The sequence below is a fragment of the Ustilago hordei genome (assembly GCF_900519145.1).
Source record: "Ustilago hordei strain Uho2 genome assembly, contig: UHO2_contig_03, whole genome shotgun sequence".
NCBI lineage: Eukaryota > Fungi > Basidiomycota > Ustilaginomycetes > Ustilaginales > Ustilaginaceae > Ustilago > Ustilago hordei.
This window is the reverse complement of record NW_024545288.1, coordinates 1080742-1100153: the sequence shown is the minus strand read 5'-3', so window position 1 is coordinate 1100153 and position 19412 is coordinate 1080742. Positions and strand designations below refer to the sequence as shown.

General features: G+C 52.2%; 6 protein-coding genes across 6 annotated transcripts; 3 read left to right on the top strand and 3 right to left on the bottom strand.

Annotated features, from left to right (window-relative positions):
- Nucleotides 1-2190: 2190 nt before the first annotated feature.
- On the bottom strand, nucleotides 2191-2565 carry UHO2_01944 (uncharacterized protein; the record flags this gene model as incomplete). Its single annotated transcript, XM_041559381.1, has 2 exons — nucleotides 2191-2407; nucleotides 2441-2565. 2 exons carry the CDS (start codon nucleotides 2563-2565, stop codon nucleotides 2191-2193), a joined length of 342 nt encoding a protein of 113 aa, XP_041415315.1.
- A 1692-nt stretch (nucleotides 2566-4257) lies between these two features.
- Nucleotides 4258-5664, top strand: UHO2_01943 (uncharacterized protein; the record flags this gene model as incomplete). The annotated part of the gene is made up of 1 exon (XM_041559380.1): nucleotides 4258-5664. The coding sequence occupies one exon, from the start codon at nucleotides 4258-4260 to the stop codon at nucleotides 5662-5664; it is 1407 nt and encodes a 468-aa protein (XP_041415314.1).
- Nucleotides 5665-6254: 590 nt separating this feature from the next.
- UHO2_01942 (uncharacterized protein) lies at nucleotides 6255-7030 on the top strand (the record flags this gene model as incomplete). Its single annotated transcript, XM_041559379.1, has 2 exons — nucleotides 6255-6405; nucleotides 6777-7030. The coding sequence occupies 2 exons, from the start codon at nucleotides 6255-6257 to the stop codon at nucleotides 7028-7030; spliced, it is 405 nt and encodes a 134-aa protein (XP_041415313.1).
- A 603-nt stretch (nucleotides 7031-7633) lies between these two features.
- Nucleotides 7634-9542, bottom strand: UHO2_01941 (putative VAC8 - vacuolar membrane protein, required for the cytoplasm-to-vacuole targeting; the record flags this gene model as incomplete). The annotated part of the gene is made up of 2 exons (XM_041559378.1): nucleotides 7634-9204; nucleotides 9428-9542. The coding sequence occupies 2 exons, from the start codon at nucleotides 9540-9542 to the stop codon at nucleotides 7634-7636; spliced, it is 1686 nt and encodes a 561-aa protein (XP_041415312.1).
- A 1172-nt stretch (nucleotides 9543-10714) lies between these two features.
- On the bottom strand, nucleotides 10715-15004 carry UHO2_01940 (uncharacterized protein; the record flags this gene model as incomplete). Its single annotated transcript, XM_041559377.1, has 1 exon — nucleotides 10715-15004. The coding sequence occupies one exon, from the start codon at nucleotides 15002-15004 to the stop codon at nucleotides 10715-10717; it is 4290 nt and encodes a 1429-aa protein (XP_041415311.1).
- A 1390-nt stretch (nucleotides 15005-16394) lies between these two features.
- Nucleotides 16395-17594, top strand: UHO2_01939 (uncharacterized protein; the record flags this gene model as incomplete). The annotated part of the gene is made up of 3 exons (XM_041559376.1): nucleotides 16395-16449; nucleotides 16513-16822; nucleotides 16961-17594. The coding sequence occupies 3 exons, from the start codon at nucleotides 16395-16397 to the stop codon at nucleotides 17592-17594; spliced, it is 999 nt and encodes a 332-aa protein (XP_041415310.1).
- Nucleotides 17595-19412: the final 1818 nt, after the last annotated feature.

Genomic DNA, 19412 nt, shown 5'->3' with positions numbered 1-19412 from the left:
TCCAGAGACATGTAGGACCCTAATAGAGAGTATGCCAAACCACATCAAGGCAGTTCTGAAGGCCAAAGGAGGGAATATGAAGTACTAAGGTGTTCTTGAGGAGTGCTCCATAAACTGTCCCACAATAAAAAAAAATCGGCTCTTCTTCATAGCACAATTTTCTTAGTCAATGTCAATATCATTTACACAGTCTTGGAGAGAAGAAGCAGGGCTTTCAGACAATATCAGACAGTGTGGCAATACAACTTATGGCTATTGAGCATTAGAGTGATGTATGGTGACATGTAAATTTATGGGACAGTTTATGCACGAGCTGTACTTATGTTTTGTAGCCTCCATGTCATAGGAGCCGGATGCGCAGGAGGTAGGAAGAAGTTGAAGTCATATGAAGGAGCACAGAAATCACAGGATCGGGTTAAGCGAGAGCTTAAGGAAGAGTTTGCTGAGATCAGCAGTAGAAACAATCCTATGGCATATCTCATCAGGATCTGTGGGAACAATGTCATTACTACAGAGTTCAGTGGGAATCATAATATCATGCTGGGTACTGCAGATCTCACAAGGTTTGATCAGAGAGGCACCCCATCTCCAATACAGTGAGAAGAGGTCACTGAGCAAGGAGAGGACACCATCAGATGAGGCAGGGGCACTACAAGGATGAAGCCAACAAAAGAAGGTGGGTGCCAAAGACAAAGAAAGGTTGAAAGGGTGCAAGTTGCCACCCAGATGAGGTGGGACTGGCCCCTGACAGAGATGAAGCAGCCAGAGGCCACCCATCCAGAGGAGGCAAGGAGGCAGTGCCAATGAGTGGCATCACAAGGTGGATGGGGAGCATAGGAGGGACAAGGAGGATGAGCAGTGTCACAGGCAACATTGCAAGAAAGGTATATAACCATGTTCTCTGTCCTAGCAAGAGAGTGGATTGCCATCCACTCTACACCATACATAACTAGTTATCACTTTAGCATAAGTATACATTAGTTTTCAGTCAGTGTAGTTGCAATCAAGTAGATTGCTTCCATTGTAGCATGTGTGTTGTATCACCACTCACTGACATCCGAAGGCAGTTCATAGCAAACCAGTGGTCCAGATAAAGATAGAACCAAAGGCAGTTGTCCACTGCAGTCCAGGGATCACCTCAAGCATTCAGTCGACACACTCTGAATTGTTCTGGCCAACACTACCCTCCCTTTGTTGGCTTCGAAAATTAACCCTCTAAAAACACAGCTTACATTTGGGGGCATCAATTTTCTGAGCTTTTTTGAGTATTGGAAGACTCTAATTTTCGAGGGCAAAAAAAAAAAAACCTGAAACCCCCTGCTTGACACTTGTGTCGAAGCAATCACTGTAGCACCAGACCCTGGTGCTGCCTCAGACAAAGTAACTATTGGAATTTGATTGTGCCAAGCTACCTCTAGATGGAGTGTCCCCAGTGGTCAGTTGAAATCTGTGATAGATGTTGGTTACAACATATTCAAGCAAGAACAGTCATAGAAGGCTTCTACAGCAGGTTCCAGTGAGAACAATAATAAAAGGCCTACTACAGATCTTGCCGAGATTAATCGTAGTTGCCTTTTACTACAGATTTCGGGTTTCAGGTGTGTGACCGCTGACAGGTGGCTCAGGTGTCTGAGACAGATCCACTAAACCTTCTCCAATGGTAAGAACCATCTCCAAGAGGTATGGATTCACATAGCTGGTGTTGTTGTGATGATTGGTGGACATGTGACAATTGGTGGACATGATTAAGTTGAGGGTGGAGAGAGAGGTTGTAAGGTGGTGGCTAAAAAAAAAGAGACTTCTACTCTGTGCAGAAAGGGACAAGGAGAGGAGTCAAGTGAAAGAGTTTTGCTCAGAAGAAAGGGTTCACACAAAGAAAGCTGTGCAGGAAATGTGGAGGTATTTGTGCAAGTAGATCATGTGCAACTTCACATGCAACATCACATGAGTGAAAACTCAGGTCCAATTCTGAAAACACTGCTGCAACTGTCCAGCTGAAGCAGTGTTTTCAAAAATTAGAGTATTTTCCAAAATGGCAGAGCTTACGTAAGAAATGAATATTCGACACAAGTGAAAACTCAAAAAAAACATGAGTTTTCGAAAAATAAATAAATTGAAACCCCCTAAAGGTGGCAACTGGTTTGATATAATATGTATGTTATCAAATCCATTTTTGTTTTTGTTTAGAAGTCATGTCTCGTCTGATGGCGTGGCCGTAGCGCCACCCGAAGTGATGTTGTGCCTCAAGGCCTCGCTCTGCCGCTCTGTGTTACCTCGCTTGCATGCTCTACGAAGAGCCCTTCCGATATTTCGCACCATATAGGCGACTCTTCCAGAAAGCGAAACACGCCCTGACGCCCAGCAAAGTGCGGCGGCCAACGAGGCTTTGGCAAGAGTCTCAAGAAGCCTTCAAACGGGATGGACAAAGAGCACAACCAACACAAGGCAGAAGAGCAGGAGCAGGAGCAGGAGCAGGAGCAGGAGCAGGAGCAGGAGCAGGAGCAGGAGCAGGAGCAGGAGCAGGAGCAGGAGCAGGAGCAGGAGCAGGAGCAGGAGCAGGAGCATGAGCGTCAACAAGCAGCATGAGGGATAAGGCTTCCTTTTGGCCTTCAAAGTCCCCTTTCTCCTGTCGATCCTGCTCATTCCCCTTTGTTGTTGTTGCCTTTCCTGCGTTGCCTGGTCCCTAGTCAGGACTCTGAATCCCTTTCCCTGTTCCTTGTGTCACCCGTAGTCACGCTACTCTGCCCGCCCCGCGGAAAACCAGAACCTGCTGCTCAAATGCACACCACCTCCTCATGCCAGAATGCCGGTGCAGCTTCGGCGTCTGTACGTCTCAGTGTTCCGCTCCGATTAATGATAGAACACAGGCGAATGGCCAGTCCTCATGCCTCTTTCTCGTCGTCAGGAGTGACCTTGTATTCCGATCAGCCGGCTGACATGGTCAGGGACAAAGCTTGTGCACCTTTTTTTTTGGGCTAGCTAACTGTCGGCGTAGATTTCGATGGTCTTTCGGCCTTGTTTGGATGTCGTCCCGCGCCTTTCGCTTTGTTTTGCTCGGCCTCCACGCTCAGCCTTCTCTTCCACACTCTCGGAGCTGCTCCTCGCTACCAACGCGGCTCGTTCCTTTTCAGCCACCATAACCTACGTCCCTCTCCGCCTCCGCGACACTTCCCGGCCACCGTCTTTTCCCTTTCGACCTCTGTTGACTGCCATCTTGGTTTCAACCCGCACTCGCGTTGCTTTCCCACTTGCCGCTCTCTGTAGCCTCAGCCACTCAAACGCTTCGGACTGATCTTCTCACCGCATCTGGACGATCATCGAAACATCCAATACCGCTTCATTAGGTCTCCGGATCGCCGCAGCAATCCCAGTCAAGGAAGAGCCTCAGACGTTGTCGCCGGCTTCCCACAGTGTATACGCCATCTGACCACACCACTTCTGACACGACAGGACTGAGGCAGTGCTCAAGGCTCCAGTTACAACGACTATCGCTCAGCAGCCACTTTTCCCGCAATTGTGTTTGCCCGCCGCGCAAGAATCAGAGCAATACCCTATCCGTTTCAGCTGACTAGACCGAACGAAACGACTTGATAGTACAGAGCTAGCTAAAGCTTGTTCAGTCTCACGAATTACGTCTTTACGGTGAGTGTTCACTATGTCTCGAATGCTGCTCTGCCGCATCACTATAGTGTCAAGGTTTTGCCGCAAGGCAGATGGACGATTGCTGGCCGGCCAAAGGCTTTGGCTGCCTTGTTCCTTGAGGATCATATTGCTTTCGGCTGTTGCTTCCAGGTGGCTCGTACATTGATAGCGATGACCATGAACCCGCCCATGTCCGAATCGTGATGACCAAGAGCGGGTCCTGAGCCCACACTCATCCCCACCCGAAGCAGCCGTCGATACGCAGGCATCGTTCGCTTCGGAAGCAGAAGCGGTCTTCCCCCTTTGATCAATGGCGCTGCCTACGAATCCGACTTTGAGAGCCGTTCCCGACCTTATGCACAGGATCCCGACTGACTGACAAATCCCGCTTCATTGCATCCCGCTTCTCCTTCTTCAATGCAGTCCGGCCCCCATTTCCGGCCTTGTCCCACCGAACACATCATTGTTCGGTTTCGACGCTCCGTTACAGGTCCGAGCATTATCTATTCTACGCAACTCTCCTTGTCTCATTGGAGCGCTTACACTGTTGACGGGCGAATCCGCCGATTGGAAAGCAACTCTTGTCTAACGTTCACAATAACCAAACTGCTTACAATGTCTCGCTCCGAGGACAACGAACGTGACACTGCATTTGCAAGCGGAAGTGGCGCCGGTCCATCGCAGACCTCCGACTATCCTTCACAGCGCCGCGACCGAATAGATACTAGGCCGCCGCCTGATTACGGCTATCCTTCTAGCGAAGCGCAACGGCCTCAGATGCCTCAGGAACGTTACGCTGATCCACGCGGCCAGCACGCAGCCTACGATCAATATGCTCGAGATTTTGAACGCCGGCAACATCCGAGAGGAGGTCCTTGCAGCCCTTCCCAGGAGAGATCGTATCAGCGCGAGCTCGAGATGATGAAGGCTCGCGAGGATGAAGAAGGATCTTTCGGCGGCGCTCCCTCTCGTCCCAGTCGACCAACAAAGTACGAACCCACATATAGCGGTGTGCCCGCCGCTGCACGTGGTGGCATGGACCAGTTTGGGCTTCGAGCTACCTCTGACGAACGCCCAAATCTAGAAGGCTTCTCGAGAGTCGAGGACGGAAAGCGCTATCGCCTTGTGGTGGTCCAGCATCCAAGTCGTGCAAGAATGTGCGGTTTTGGTGACAAGGATCGACGCCCCCTAAGCCCAACACTGATAGTCAAGCTGGTGATCACCGATGAGGCGACAGATGATGAGATCAGTCCCTTGGAGGTAAACACCTCGCTTTTCTTGCTCGCCACAGATCTTTGTCACCCAGACGATCTCATGCTTGCACCCAGAAATATTCTCGTTCACCACCACGCAGCATCTCTTCCGGTTCATCCCATGCAGCAGGGCGGATCTGGTGGGTACCGATCCGATGAGTACGCGCACCGTTCGGGTCCAAGCTACGGTAACTTTGCTGAAGGCCCTTCCGAGGGTGATTATCTCTCAGACAGCGGCGCACAAGGCTCGGGCTCTCCAGGTTCGGGTGGACCTTCCTCGATGAATCCCTTCAACCGACCCTCTCCGAACTCGATGGCGTTTGGCGGTGGCAACTTTTTGCAAGGTCAAGCAGAGTCGTACACGAGGAATTTGGTGGGCGCAGCGGTGGCAAGCGCTTCGGTGCTCAAGGATGAACAAGACAAGTGGTGCATCTTTTTCGTTTTCCAGGACATTTCGGTGCGCACCGAAGGTGTCTATCGCATCAAGCTCATGTTCGTCAACCTCGAGGTGAGGGGCCGCGTTGGCACTGGTGTTGCCGAAGCACTTGCTGAAACTTACACCGAGCCTTTCACAGTCTACTCGCCCAGACGGTTCCCAGGCATGCTTGACCCAACACCATTGTCACGCAAATTGGCTTCTCAGGGTATTAAGATTCCTGTACGAAATGACAAGAAGAAGCAGCGAAGGCGAAATGACGGCGATGACAATGGTGGAGATGGTATGGGCGACTACGATGGAGGTTCAGGCGGAGATGATGACGACGATTGACGTGCATGAATTCATCCATATCAACACCTTGTCCGAGCCATTCAAAGTCCTCTTCCATCGCGAGTGGTCCCAACCGTGATACCCATGTCCTTCTTACAGGCACGGTCGAAGTGTCGACACAAATCGTACTTCTCACTCATACACGTACCGAATCAATTGTTGACTTTGTTTGTTTGCTCCCTTCATGTGTTCTCACCTGTGCTTGTGACGAAAAGCGGTGCTGTCACTTGTGTTTGACGGGTCTCTAAGGTTAAGCTCAGAGTTTGGCATGCATCTGCCGCGGCCAATCTCATATCCGCCTTTACGCACTATTCGACCCTGTTACGTCTGTGGAATATCACAATTGAAGGAAAAAGACGCTTCATCACTTGCACGGGAATAGCCGGCACACTGTTGATCTGCCTCAAACGAACCATCCTGCCTAATCGGAGCCGGATCAGCGTTTGGAAATTCTCGCTTCCGAAATCGAGCGTTCGCGCGCTATTCAACTCATCGCAGTCACACTGTCTCCGCACGCACTCTTTCCTTATTGATCGCTTCGAAACCTCCATCTTATCGTATCACCACCACACATCCTAATCAATCTAAAGATGGCATCTCGATTCTCAGCTGGCCTCTTTGGCCGTAACATGACCTTGGCTGTTGCTCGTGTTCAACAGCAGAGCGTTCGTCGCCTTGCAACCGCAGCTGGCGAGAACGAGTTCGTTGCCGCGCGTGTCCACCACAAGGAGCACGCTGGAAGTAAGTATTGTCTCGACAGGAAGATGCGGAGGAATGAGGCAGAGTAGAATTGGGATCGATAGGAGCAGGAGGGGAAGAGTTCGCATTGTACGGGAAGACAAAGTGCACGAATGGCCTCACTTCGATTGCTTCATGCCAGCTGCGATGAACAAGGAGGGCAAATGGTAATGGGTCAGCCGTGATGTAGACAGACATCTCGACAATTACAGCATGACAGGAGAGGCAACAGCAAAGGCATAGCAGGATTTATAAAAGAGGATATCAATCCGCACCGCAGCCCATTCCCCCGCATTCCGTTCCAACATCTCTACATCTGAAACCTCATACTGACCCCTTCAACCTCCTCCTTTTCCATCTTTCCCGGATCACAGAGTCTGCTGACCTCTGGCGCAAGGTTTCTATGTACGTCTGCATCCCAGGTTCCATCGTTCTAGGCGTTTACATCTACGGTATCGAAAAGCACCACTACGACCACATGGTTCACGAATACCACGAGAACGGCAACCAGCCTCCTGAGCGCACTTTCTACGAATACAACAACATTCGCAAAAAGGCTTTCCCTTGGGGTGACGGCTCTAAGTCTTTCTTTCACAACGAGAAGATCAACTACGCTGTCAACCCTTAAATCTCCTCACTCAGGAGTAAGGATGTTTCGCAGCTTTTTGCTTCAACTTCGAATCTACAGGTCCTTCCCCATGTTGATGCCGGAGTGATTTGAGGCTTGATGCCCAGCGTGCACTGTGATCTTTGAGCCAGCATGCTTTTACGCGGACAGCCCGCAGCACCTGGGATGTCCTATTCTTGAAGTTGGACGCTCTCCGCTTCTCCTTGAGCACACGAACGCTGCCAGTCAGACAATAGGTTCAGGAAACGCACCAGTCCGAGCGGTTGAGTCAGATTTGTGTTCGATCGAACAAGTCATCGAGCACACAGATCGAAGATCCCTCAATCACACTGACGCAAACGCAGATACAAGCATAGGGAAAAGAACGTAAAGATAGCAGATTGACAAAAAAAAAAAACATAACGAGAAATGGAAGAAGAGCAAGGGATGAAATGTCTGAACCATGAGAACAAAATTCAAGACGGAGGAAGAGCTCGATTCAGATGTTCAGTGCCGTAAAAGTGTACCTCGAGTATCGATGAGTTACAATAAGGCTGGGGTATGCGATGACGATAATGGATGGTGAGGAAGCTTAGTAATGAAAGGAATGAATTTCTTCCTGTCTTACTGCTGCGGCTCATTGATCATCTCCTGAATGCGTCTGGCAAGGGAAGAAATCTCGCCTTCTGCCGATGCACCGTCATCGGAGCCCTCAGTCCTGACGTCCTCCGCGCTGTGGTCAGCCGACAGCGAGGCAAGGTGCTGGATGAGTGGCAACAATTGCTCTGAACTCCTTATGTGCTCCTCGAGCTGTGCATCACCGCTCTCCAACAACTGCACGATGGTCCATACTGCAATGTGCTGGAAAGTGGAATCCTGCGACTCGAGGAATCGGATCAAATAGCCATGCAGACCACCCTCGGGCTGCGACCAGACAGCGTTGAAAGGACCGTAGTCGTCTGACTTGGATGAAAGGTTGCCGAGCGCTGCTGCCGAGTTGCCCTGAACTTCAACCGAAGACGAAGCAGTCAAGGGGATGAGCACCTCGCAAATACCCATCTCGAGGAGCTGTGGCTTGAGGTCTTCGGAAAGCGCGAGGACGGCAGCACATGCAGTCATCTCGCTCTGTACGCTGAGAGGAACGTTCAGCACGAGCTCCTTGATGCGCTCGACAGCACCTGCCTCGACAATGGCGGTCTTGTTGCGTTCACTGGAAGCAGCAAGGTTGCGGAGTGTGCTGATGGCGTGGCATTGGATTTCTTCGTTGTCTTCGTGGCTGAGCAGGTCGATGAGCGGGTGGAGGAAACCGGCGTCAATGATGGGCGACTCGTTGGCAGGGTGGATCGAAACGTTGCGGACACAAGCAGCAGCGGAGAGGATGAGAGGCAGGAACGAGGATCGCAGCAATCGGAGTAGAGGAGGCAAGCCGTTCGAGCGAACAATCTCGATTTGGTACTTTTCGTCCGATGCAAGGTTACGAAGGGCAAGGGCAGACTGGCACTGCACCTTGAGCGAGCTGCTCTCCATGAGGCCGATGAGGTTCTGGACAAGGCGGGGTTCGGTCTGAGCGAGCTTCTTACGGTTGGCGGCGTCGACGGCAATGTTGCTGAGGGCGGTGGTGCAGTAATACTGAACGTCAGTGTCGGAGCTTCCGAGCAGACCAACAAGGACGGGGATGGCACCAGCATTGACAAGCTGCTGACGGTTCTCGTCGCTGTGTGTCATGTTGAGAAGAGCACCGGTTGCGTTACGCTGCACACGCATGTCCTTGGAACGAGCGAGACGGGTGAGCGGCACCAATGCGCCGGACTTTGCAATCTTGGTCTTGTTGTCGTCGTGAGTGGCAAGGTTGGTGATGCAGCCGACGGCGTTGCACTGCACTTCGACGTTGGGGCTGAGCATCTGGCGGATCAGAGGTTCGAGACCACCGAGCTTGACGATGAGGAGCTTGTTCTCGGCATTAACAGCAAGGTTGCCCAGAGCGGCGCTAGCAGCTCGTTGGACTTCGACGTCGTGGCTTTGCAGAAGGAACATGATGGGCTCGAGTGTGTCGCGTCCGACCTCGCGAACCTCCTTTTCTGTGATCTCGGCAAAGGCGAGGGCGGCGCTTCTCTGCAGGTCCACATTGTCGCTGAAGGAAAGGGTGGATAAAGCTCGCAACGGGTCGCCAGCGAAGAAGTTGGTCTCGGATCGGTCTGCAATTGCGGTAAAAAGGATGTAGTAGTAAGTTGGCATGGGACGAGCGTTACAAGTAGGAAGGAGAGGGGGCAGGAATCAGAAGCGGTCAGCATTGGACTTGTGACAATGTGAAACACGAATATGGCATGTACGTTGCTTGGAGCATCGCAAGCCATGGGCGATAGCGGAACTAATGATGTAGGTATAGCGGCATACGTGTGGCATCGCGGGATCACTCACTTTCAAGGTACTGGAGAAGGTCGGCTACAGCATCTCGCTCGTTGTCGAGCAGAAGAGGTTCATAGTTGGCATTTCTCGAGGAGCCACATCCGCAGCAACTGCAGATGTTACCCATAGCTTCGTTTGCAAGCCGTTATCGCTATGCGCTGCTGTCTCTGATGAACGTGAGAGTTGCTGAGGATGGAAATGCAAGGTGGTTCTCCGCGCTTTTACTTTGCTGAGCTCTGCAGTGCTATGTCTGTTAGGCGTGCTAGATGAGACCAGTAGGAGCAGAAAGGATTTGCTTCCGTCAAACGACTCGAAGAGCAGATTTAGATATGCGGTCCAGTCCTATGCGTCAGAACAATGGAGACGATGCGATGCGGGATTGAGACAACCAAGCCAATGCTAGTCCGATGCGAGGTGGGATCGAGGTGGTTGGAGTGTAGGATAGTCGAGCTTCGAATGTGGTACCGGAGGCCGTGAACTGACGGATTCGCAAGCAGGTGACAATGAGAGAGGATGATAGGGTCTCTATGATGAGGAGTGGAGATGTAAGAGTCGAAGTCACTTAGTGGAGCGCGTCTTTCTGCGACAACCAACAACGACGGTGGGCTCAGGTGGAGTTACTGACTGAGTGTAGTGAGCGCGCAGCAAAGCAGATCAGGAGTCGAAAGTCTCGAGTTCCTCCGCCAGCAGGCGCGCGCATTCACCAACAAAGGCACTTTTTAGATGGTCAAAGCCCAAGGGAACGACACTTTTGTCGATTTCTCGACACGCACTCGCAAAGACCAACAGCAATTCAACTCGACAGGAGCAGCAGCAGGGCAATGCTGTGGAAAAATAGAAAGAATTTCAAAGAGAAAAGAAAAGGGGGTGCGGGGAAGGGACAGAACAGACACCAGCAGAAGAGCGTAACGCAGCTTTGTCTGAGCTTTCAAGCTCTCACCTCTTTTCTCCGAAATCGAATACAAATTGGCTGCAGTCTTGTATCCGCAAAGTCGAGCTTTGCTTCTTTTTGAACTTCTCATGAGCTTTCGGTGCTTCAAATGTTCAACTTCGAATGAATTCACCTGCTTCTAGGCAAAGAACATTGAGCTGCTCGAGCCCTGACCATGGCGTAGTCAACCATTAGCTTCATATTGTATGCTCTGTCGGAGTGCATACTACCGACCATAGTCGACTCATGCAGTGCAATGCTTGCCCATCGTTCTCGGTATCGACATGATCACAGACAAGTCGAGCAGCGATTGCGGGTGATACAGATGAATTACAGATGTGGTGAACGCAAATTGCTTGACTATGTTGCTACTTGAGTGATGGGCGACGTGCGGCTGTGAGAGTGCCGTGAGAGAAGGCCACTGGCAATGGCATCCTTGCAGAACGTGGCGAAGACGGCGACCTCGGTGCTTCTCCAACCTTGGTGCCTGAGTCTGGCTCGGCCGCTGATCCCAATGCAGGAGAAGTAAGCGAAGAAGCATGTGACGAAGACAGCGGCAGAGGAGCAGGCACCGTCAAGCCTTGAAGACGGTAGCGTTCGCTCAAGCTCATCCTGGCAGGTCCGCCCGCTGGAGATGCTCCAACTACGCTGGCTGGGCTCATCTCTAGATCAGCATGGATCGTTGCAAGTCGCACCGAGGCCGGGCTTCCCATCTCACTCTGCTCCGAAATGGGTGCCATCACCGCATCGTTCGCTTGCAAGAATTCGGCTGGGATTGGCGTCCGCCTAGCAGGAGGGGCAACTTCCAATGATCTGCGCAGGAGCGAGCTTCGACGAGGGGGTGGCGTCTTTGGTCTTGTCGGCTGCTCAGCGCTGTAGTGTCGTGGAGCTGCTTCCTTTTCGATTGGGACGATCGGCATTGGCTTGTTCGCTACTGAAGACAGAGCTGGCATCGATCCGTACGACGGACCAACTCTCTGTGCCACCTCGGCACTGTTCCTAGCAGAAACATTGGTGCCTCGCGATGAAATCGAGTCCCATCGACGTCCCAGCTTCGCGAAGCTGGCAAACCGCGAGCTCTCGTTCACCTCGTTGCTTTCGTTAGACGAAAAGATGCTCGTGCCGAAAGATGAAGACTTGGAGCTTCCCGAACGTCCTCGCAAGTGTCGCGAGCCGACGCTGGTGTGGAACGCAGGCCCGTGCAGCATCTCGTAAGAATATTTGCGCGAGCTTGGCGGGTATCGCTTGTCCTTGTTGAGCGAAGTTGTGTCTGACAGAGGTGGCGCAGGCAGTGGTCGCGATACGTCTGCAGAGAACATTTGAACGTTGGGCAAAGCTTTGTCACGAACAGAGGCCGATGATGCAGAACTCCCATGCGCGCTCTGACCCAAGGGGAAGGGTGTGGGCTGGGGGTAAGCCGTCTGCTTGTCCGTTGAGCGCAACCAGGGGAAGCGGAAGACTTTGTTCAGGCTCGAAGTGGACGACGAAGATCGCAGACGAGAGTGTTCCAAGTCCAAAGACTGAGATGCGCGGACATCCTCGTCACGCCCTGCAAGATTCATCTTTGACATGGATGTAATTCTACCACGAAGAGTGCGAGGAGGCTGAGGTTGTGAAGTGACCGATGCATGGGCGGCTGGTTTTGGCGTCGCGCTTACGCTTGGGAAAGGCTCGACGCCGCTGGCCTTTGTTGGTACCAGAGGCGCGGATCTATCCGACTCTGACGAGGCGATTGAGGGCAAAGGCTTCCTTGACTCGCCGTTATTGGCTTTCGTCGGCGGCGCTGGGAAGAGGGCTACGGAAGAAAGATCTGGAGTAGCAAACGCGGACGAAATCGAGGGACGGCCAGAAGCAATCTCCGTAGAAATTCTAACCACCTGCTCTTGCAGCCCCGCAATCTCCTGCTCATGCTTTCGAATGAGCTCTTTGTTCTTCTCGACTTGATTCCAGAGCTGCGCTTGACGAACAGGATCCAGGACGTTGCTTGCGCTCAGCGATCGGTTGCGTCCTGGCGATGATGGACCGGACACTTGCAAGTTGCCTGCAAACGAGGTGGGAGCGCCCGACGAAGTTGCGACCTTCTTGAGACTAGCTGCCATGTCGCCTCGGCAGCCGCACTGCCAAGTCGCGTTATTCTTACCAGCGAGAGGGCAGCTAGGACGATGAAAGGCCGAGGGAGACGGGCGGATAGCAGGGACGCCGTCATCATCAATGCATACACTCCAAGCGTGAAGCTCACCTGGAGCTCGCTTGCCGAACTCAGGCGCAAAGCGATTCAGGACCGTATCAGAGTTGCGTCGAACCAATCTGGGCGAGGGGGTTCGATCCTGCTGTGGCAGAGCCAACACTGACTTTTGCACACCTGCGTGTTCTTGCGCGTTAGTAACATTTGCTTTCGGTGGCACGCGGGGTAGCGTGAACGTCTGATGAGCTTCTGAGCCGGAATATGCAAGGATCTCCTGTTCATCGTTGACGACGAACTGAGCGAAGCCAGTCGCTTCCGATTCGCCTTTGAGCAGAAGCGGGCTTTGCAACAGAGCAGGCGGCTTGGGCGCTTGCTTTATGGCAGAGAGAGCAGGCATGCTTACGCTTGCGGCAAGTTCAGCGTCAGTGGCATCGGCATCTCGACGGATGGGCCTCGAGAAGTTGTAGCTGGCTGTTGGTCCATCTTCGCTGCCTCGACCCAGAAAGGTGCGACGATGCTTTGCACGCTCCGCCTGCAATGCCGTAGTGGAAGGACGCGCTGCATCCATGCTGCTCTTGGACATGGTCCAACCAGGGCTCTGCTGCTCGAACGGTGGTCTCGATGAAGATATGTAGGGGAGGCCGAGAGTCGATGTACGATTGCTGCCGCGGTTCACAAGCGGTCTGGCCACACTTCCCTTAGATAGATCTTCACGAGCCACAGCATCGTCCGAAGAGCCTTGTGAGGCAAACAGGGTCGAGAGCATCGGAGTCGAGCTCGACCTGGAGAGACGGTCTGAGCTGTGGTTGGGCGTTTCGTCAACAATCTGCAGGGCAGCAGCCGAGCCGAGCAAGTGGTTGCGCCAAACGTGCTGAGTTGTATCGAGCATTTGCTGGACCGTCTCGCGTGGAATGTCGAGCGACTTTGCAAGCTCGTCAGTGGATGCGTTGCGTCGAAGCGTCAATGACTTGAGATTGCTACCATTCGGAGTCTTGGCTTGCAGTGGCTCATTTGAGAGAGACGCGTTCAAAGGGCCATCCGCCGTCTTCATGGTCGCGAGGCGATCGATGCTGGCTGAAGAGCGCAATGTGGGCAGAATGAGCGGCTTCTGCGCCTGTCGTGAGGGCCGTCCTGAAGTGTTGACGACAACTTTTTGCTGATTGTCGAGTTGCACACTGTTGCTCGGCGTGTGTCGCCGAACAGTGGCTTGCGAGCTGGCCAGGGTATTTGGTGGCAAGTCTGGCAAAGCCATGGTGGGAGCGGGACGAGGGGGAAGGTTGCGAGTCGTGCGGTTCTTGGATTGCGACATTGAGGATGACGAGCTCAGCGTCGGTTGCATCGTTTCCGCTGAAGGTCGAGAGAAGGAAGCTTCGAGCAATTCGGTGTCGTCTTCATCCATGTCGAGATACGGCGACTCTGTAGAGGCATCGGAGCCTGCCAAACCACCGTGTTTGTGCGCTTCTGCATCCCAGCGCTCACCACCATCCCAGCTGTTTTCCTTGACCATGGCTGGTCGGACATGCAAGGCCTTGTCATCTGCTGGTTCGGCAGGAGAGAGTTGAGAGATCGAGGCGGCTTCGTTCGACGATGCTTCACGCCCGGTGGGCGATGGGAAAGAGCTGATGAGTGATGCCAAAGCGGGAGAAGAGATTGGCAGCGACACTTGCGGTGAACGAGAGGCATTCCCAGGCAGTGGCGATGAGGGGAGTGGCACTTTGAGCGTGTCACGACTGATCTCTCCACGCAAAGAACTTGAAGGAGCTGCAGATGCTGCATATCGGCCGTTGACTGATGAGCTCGCTGTGAGCGGGGATCGGCCATCCGCATCTTGCGTCAACGGTGGATCTCTGATTGTTGGCAATGCAACAACCGGGAAAGGGCCTGGCTTGACACCCTCGCCATCGGAATCACTGTCCTGATCTTTGTTACTCATATCGAGAAAGGAGAAGCGAGAAGCATTGAGGTCAAGCAATCCAGAGGTGCTGAAGGGTAGGCCGAAACCTGCGTCGTCAAGCTGTATAGCGGGAGGAGGGGATGCGGCGGAGGGTGGCGGTAGAGGGAGCGAAGCGTCGAGGATGGGCGAGTAGGTTGTGACGGACTCGGATGGTGTGGTGCGCTTCAACTTGGGTGCCCATCGGGGCTGCCAAGCTTTGCCTGGAGCTTGCGAGCTCGCAGATGAGGGTGCTCTAGATCGGGTAGCGACAGGAGGATTGCTCGGACCTGCTTCTGATGACCTGCTTTGTTGTCTTGTCAGGGAAGGCACATGGATGCGAAAGCGCCCACTGTTGGTGTGGTGCCCCTCTGTGGGCCCATTTGCCTGATGCTGCGAAGGTAGGCCGATATGCGAAGGCTCACCGGTCGAGGTCATATCGGATCCAGAGGCTCCTGTTGGCCATGGTTGCGAGCCGTTGCGCTGCTTGTCGATGCGTAAAGGTGGTGGAGGGAGCTCTTTTGGGGCGAACTGCGAGGACATTTCCTGTCACAACGAGGGGTATCGGATCGCAGGTGCAGGAGAGCCGTAAATCTGGACGTAGAGATGTTATCTGACGATGGACATCACGGTCGTAGCTTGGTCGGGGTGGTTGCAACTCGTCTCGAAACCTTGCCTGACTAGGAGACTATCAGGGACCTCAAACGGTCGGAAAGGGTTGAAGGTGGGCGAAAAGAAAATTGGCAGACCGGCTGCAACGAGAGAAAGTTGGATACGATGAGCGGCACTTCGGAACTTCCTGATGGACTTGGTCCTCTTGTATTGGCCCAATAGGCTTTCCTGCAGGAGACTGCGTGATCCTTTGTGCAGAACGATGACAAGTGCAGGTGTCGAGTGCAGGTGTCGAGTGCGACCGGCGCAATCGAGGTGGTGCTGATGATGATGAGAGCTATGGCAGACAAAGGAACGAGATGATGGTGGGAACAAAAGACCAAGAGGGATCCTTCTGGCCATTGTCAGGCACAAAGGGAGACATCTCTTCACGAAGAGAAAGACAGGCCCACTGTAATGATCCGTATGATCGCACGCCGAGGCACGATGCCGATGCCACGAGCAAAAAGTGTGCGCTTTTCTGCAGCAGGATGCGTTGGACTGCAGTAACAACTGTCCTAGTTAGTTACAGTAGTGCTCACAAGAGTGCTTTTCAGCGCCCCTTACGGTTGTGGCGTCCCGACATGGTTTCCCGCTGCCGTTTGTGTGCCTTTTCTTCTTGTTGCTCTTGTTCCTTTTCCCACAGTTGAGTTCCTTTCTCGCATTCACGATTGGCAGACAGACGCGAATTGTCGGTGTTCATGCTGAAATTGGCGATCCAATGACAACGCTGAAGAGCGATGCAACGTCGACCAGATCGGAGATCAGACAGAGCCAATCTAATGAGGAGGCAGATTCAACTGGAGATCAAGGATAACCAATCTCACCAGAGATTGGGGACAACAAAGTCCTGCTCATTGTCAGGCTGGATCATTAAGCATAGCAACTCCCACATTCAGCATGTGCTGCTCACTTGTATATATATCTCACAGAGAGCACTAGGCTCTCACCATATTCCTTTAGTCAATTGAGTATATTTGTTCTGTCTATAAACTAGCAGCAACATTGTACTTAGACTCTCCCCAATCACTAGTATCAGGACCAAAATGACTCCAGTTTCTAACAGGTTATGAGCCCAAAACCAAGCCCTACCTCACCCTCAAATTCACCTTCAATGATGTCTGAGATAGACTACTTGATGTATGATGACTTTGTTGACTCCATGCAGGATCTACTTCCATGCCTGCCAATGATAGTCCAAAACTGCTTCAATCAGGTTATGACCAACAAAGTCTATGGCATGCCAAATACCCCAAAGACCAGTTGACTCCTGAAGTACATGATGGATGACGATGACAAAGAGCAGGTAGTCTCACCATTGTCCATCATGATTGAATGTATTGGTATCCTCTACAAAGCAATGCACAATCTTGGCCCATTTGCTGACTGAACCAAGCTAGGTAGAGCAATGCAAACCAGAGTGACTCTCTTCCTAGCTAATGAGGAATGGGATGTGACTCACATCCTTGATCTCAAGATTGAGGGTCCAATCAAACATGCATGCCTCCCCATTAAGGTTGAGAGCCCTACATTGGGTCAGAGCAACACCCCAGCCTTCGAAACAAGCAACTCCAATCACCATCTGATTGGCCATGAAGCTACACTGTGTCCTACCCCTGAACTCAGTGCAATCACAAATCACCATCTAAAGGTGTTTTCTGGTCTAAATGATAAGATGAAATGGGAGGAACAGGACCTACTGGACCCCAGGTCGGTCTCAGTGCATGCATGGTGACACAAGATGCTTGCAATGCTGTCTGTCATTCCATTCACATGTAACATTCTCAACTGAAAGGCAATGACTTTTGAAGATGCTGACTCCATGCTTGGCTCCATCATCATGTGTAGCTTCTCAAACAAGTTGCATTCCAAGTACTTTGCAGAGCATGGCAATCAACCGATGCCAATTGCTGTAGATCTGTTCAAGTGGGCAATGAATAAGTGTATGGTACACTCCACTGCCAAGGAGTATGAGCTCCTCACAGCCACCTATGACTTGCATTGGGACCAAGTTGGAAGCAGAGCATACAACTTCCTTACTAAATGGGAAGCTCATGTATCCAAATTGCATGCCTACTTGAAGGTCCCCTGGACACTGGATCACTGTTACTGGACACTCAAGCACACACTACCTTCAGACAGAAATGCACTATTCAACTCAGTGTTTGTCTTGCACAAGAGACTTCATGGGAAGGAGCAAACAGCCAAAAGTGTAGCTAACATACTTCACGAATGTTATGAACTTGTGGCCAAAAGTGCCCCTGTACACCTTCCTCCCATGTCTGAAGCATTGGAACTGATTGCATTGCACACTGCCATGCTCATCAATTGTTGGGCCTGTGGTGAACTTGGCCACACTGCCAATTGTTGCCCAGACAATGCTGCTCACACCAAGTGGGAACAAGGAAAGATTAAGGTGTCCCCCAAGGGTCATGCCAATGCATGTGTCATACTACCTCTTGAAGACACCCAGGAGGACTAGGATATGGTGCCAGCCTTGGCATTTGCCACAGAAGTCAAGCCAGCACCCATTGACCTTCCACCCCAGTTCATGCCATTTGTGTTTGATTCTGGGGCATCCTGTGTCATGGTAAACTTGCCCCAGCATGGAAAGGGTTGGTGGGACATGGACATGTCTGTGAACATTACCACAGCCAATGGAGGAGAACTTGTTGCCACCAAGATGGGGGGGAACTGTTAGCCTCCTGAGCTTCAGTTCCCAGCTGTGCCAATGGGAGTGAATGACATATCAAAACTGTCTGTTGGTCCCCAACCTCGTGACTGTTGTCATGGGCCTGGATGCTCAAGAAGCAGGAGAGTCACTGGTTCATATGGAAGGAGCACAGGTATCGAAGACTTAGTCGATACCAGTAGAGAGCATGGTCGTAGTGCAGTCTCCATGGAGACCATGGACTCCTATGGACTCACATGCAAAGGAGAACCAAGCCACATGCGAGGAGGGCCAGGCACAGCCACGAGGAGGACCAAGCTCAAGGAGCAGGCACAGCCACGAAGAGGACCAAGCTCAGATGGTTACCACTCAGGGGCTCGAGAGACAAGTGTATAGGACACTAGCAGGCAGGTCCTGAGGAAGAGGAGCAGTGTCGAAGGAGTCGACACCAGGTCATGAGGAAGAGGAGCAGTGTCGAAGGAGTCGACACCAGGTCATGAGGAGGAGGAGCAGTGTCGAAGGAGGCGACACCACTCAAGAGGCACAGGGGTGCCGAGCAGGAGAGGCCCCTGAGCAGTACTCGATGAAGAAGGTACTCTCTGGAGAGAGAGCAGGAGCAGCATCGCTGGCGATGCTGTGAAGAGGTATATAACCATGCTTTCTCATCATCATAGGTCGAGTGGATCCTCATCCACTCTACTCACCATAACTAGTTATCACTTCAGCATAAGTATAAATTAGTTTCAGTCAGCATAGCAGCAATCTATCAAGGTTGCTCCTCATTGTAGTGCATGTGTTGTATCACCACTACCTGACATCCGAAGGTGCCCATAGCAGGTTAGCAGTCTGGAGATAGATAGAACCGAAGGCAGTAGTCCACTGCGGTCTGGGGATCACCTTAAGCAAGCATCAGTCAACACACTGGACACTCGTGTTGACGCCACCAACCTTATCACCAACACCATCAACCTCATTCTCATCAACACCCACCAACCTTATCACCAACATCATCAACCTCATCATCATCAACACTCACACCAGATCTTGGTGTCATCATAACCGAAGCATTGATATTGATTGTGCTGAGCTACCCCTGAACAGAGTGTCCACAGAGGTCAGCCGAAACCTACGATAGTATATACAACGAACACCACCTGCTGTCACTGCGCAACTTGATAGTCACCGATACCGAGACAATAGCTGTCGCACAGTTTGATAGTCACCGAGTATCTCGACAGACCGACCTGGGTTTCAGGCGCGAGACCCCTGACAACTGTCATGGGAGCCGGTCGGCCGAAATGGAGTCTGCGCCATCTGCACAGACAGAGAGGTTAAATCGGTTGAAGGGCTGTGTAAGAACCTGACTCAGCAGTTCCCAAGGAGATCCAGTAGGAGACTGTAACTCGCTGGATATCGGGGACTACTGGTGGCAGGAACAGATGGGAGGGTTGTTGAGCAATGCCACTCTGTGGTACATGTGGGAAGTCATCATTGTCGATCAACGATGATCAGACATGTGATGAATTGCTAGGGAACAATCACTCTGGAAGTGTAGTTGGCTTGGCAGCTCAGGAAGGTGCTGAAGTCAGCTTTACCAAGCAAGGCCTGAGTGGTGCCACACGCAGGTCG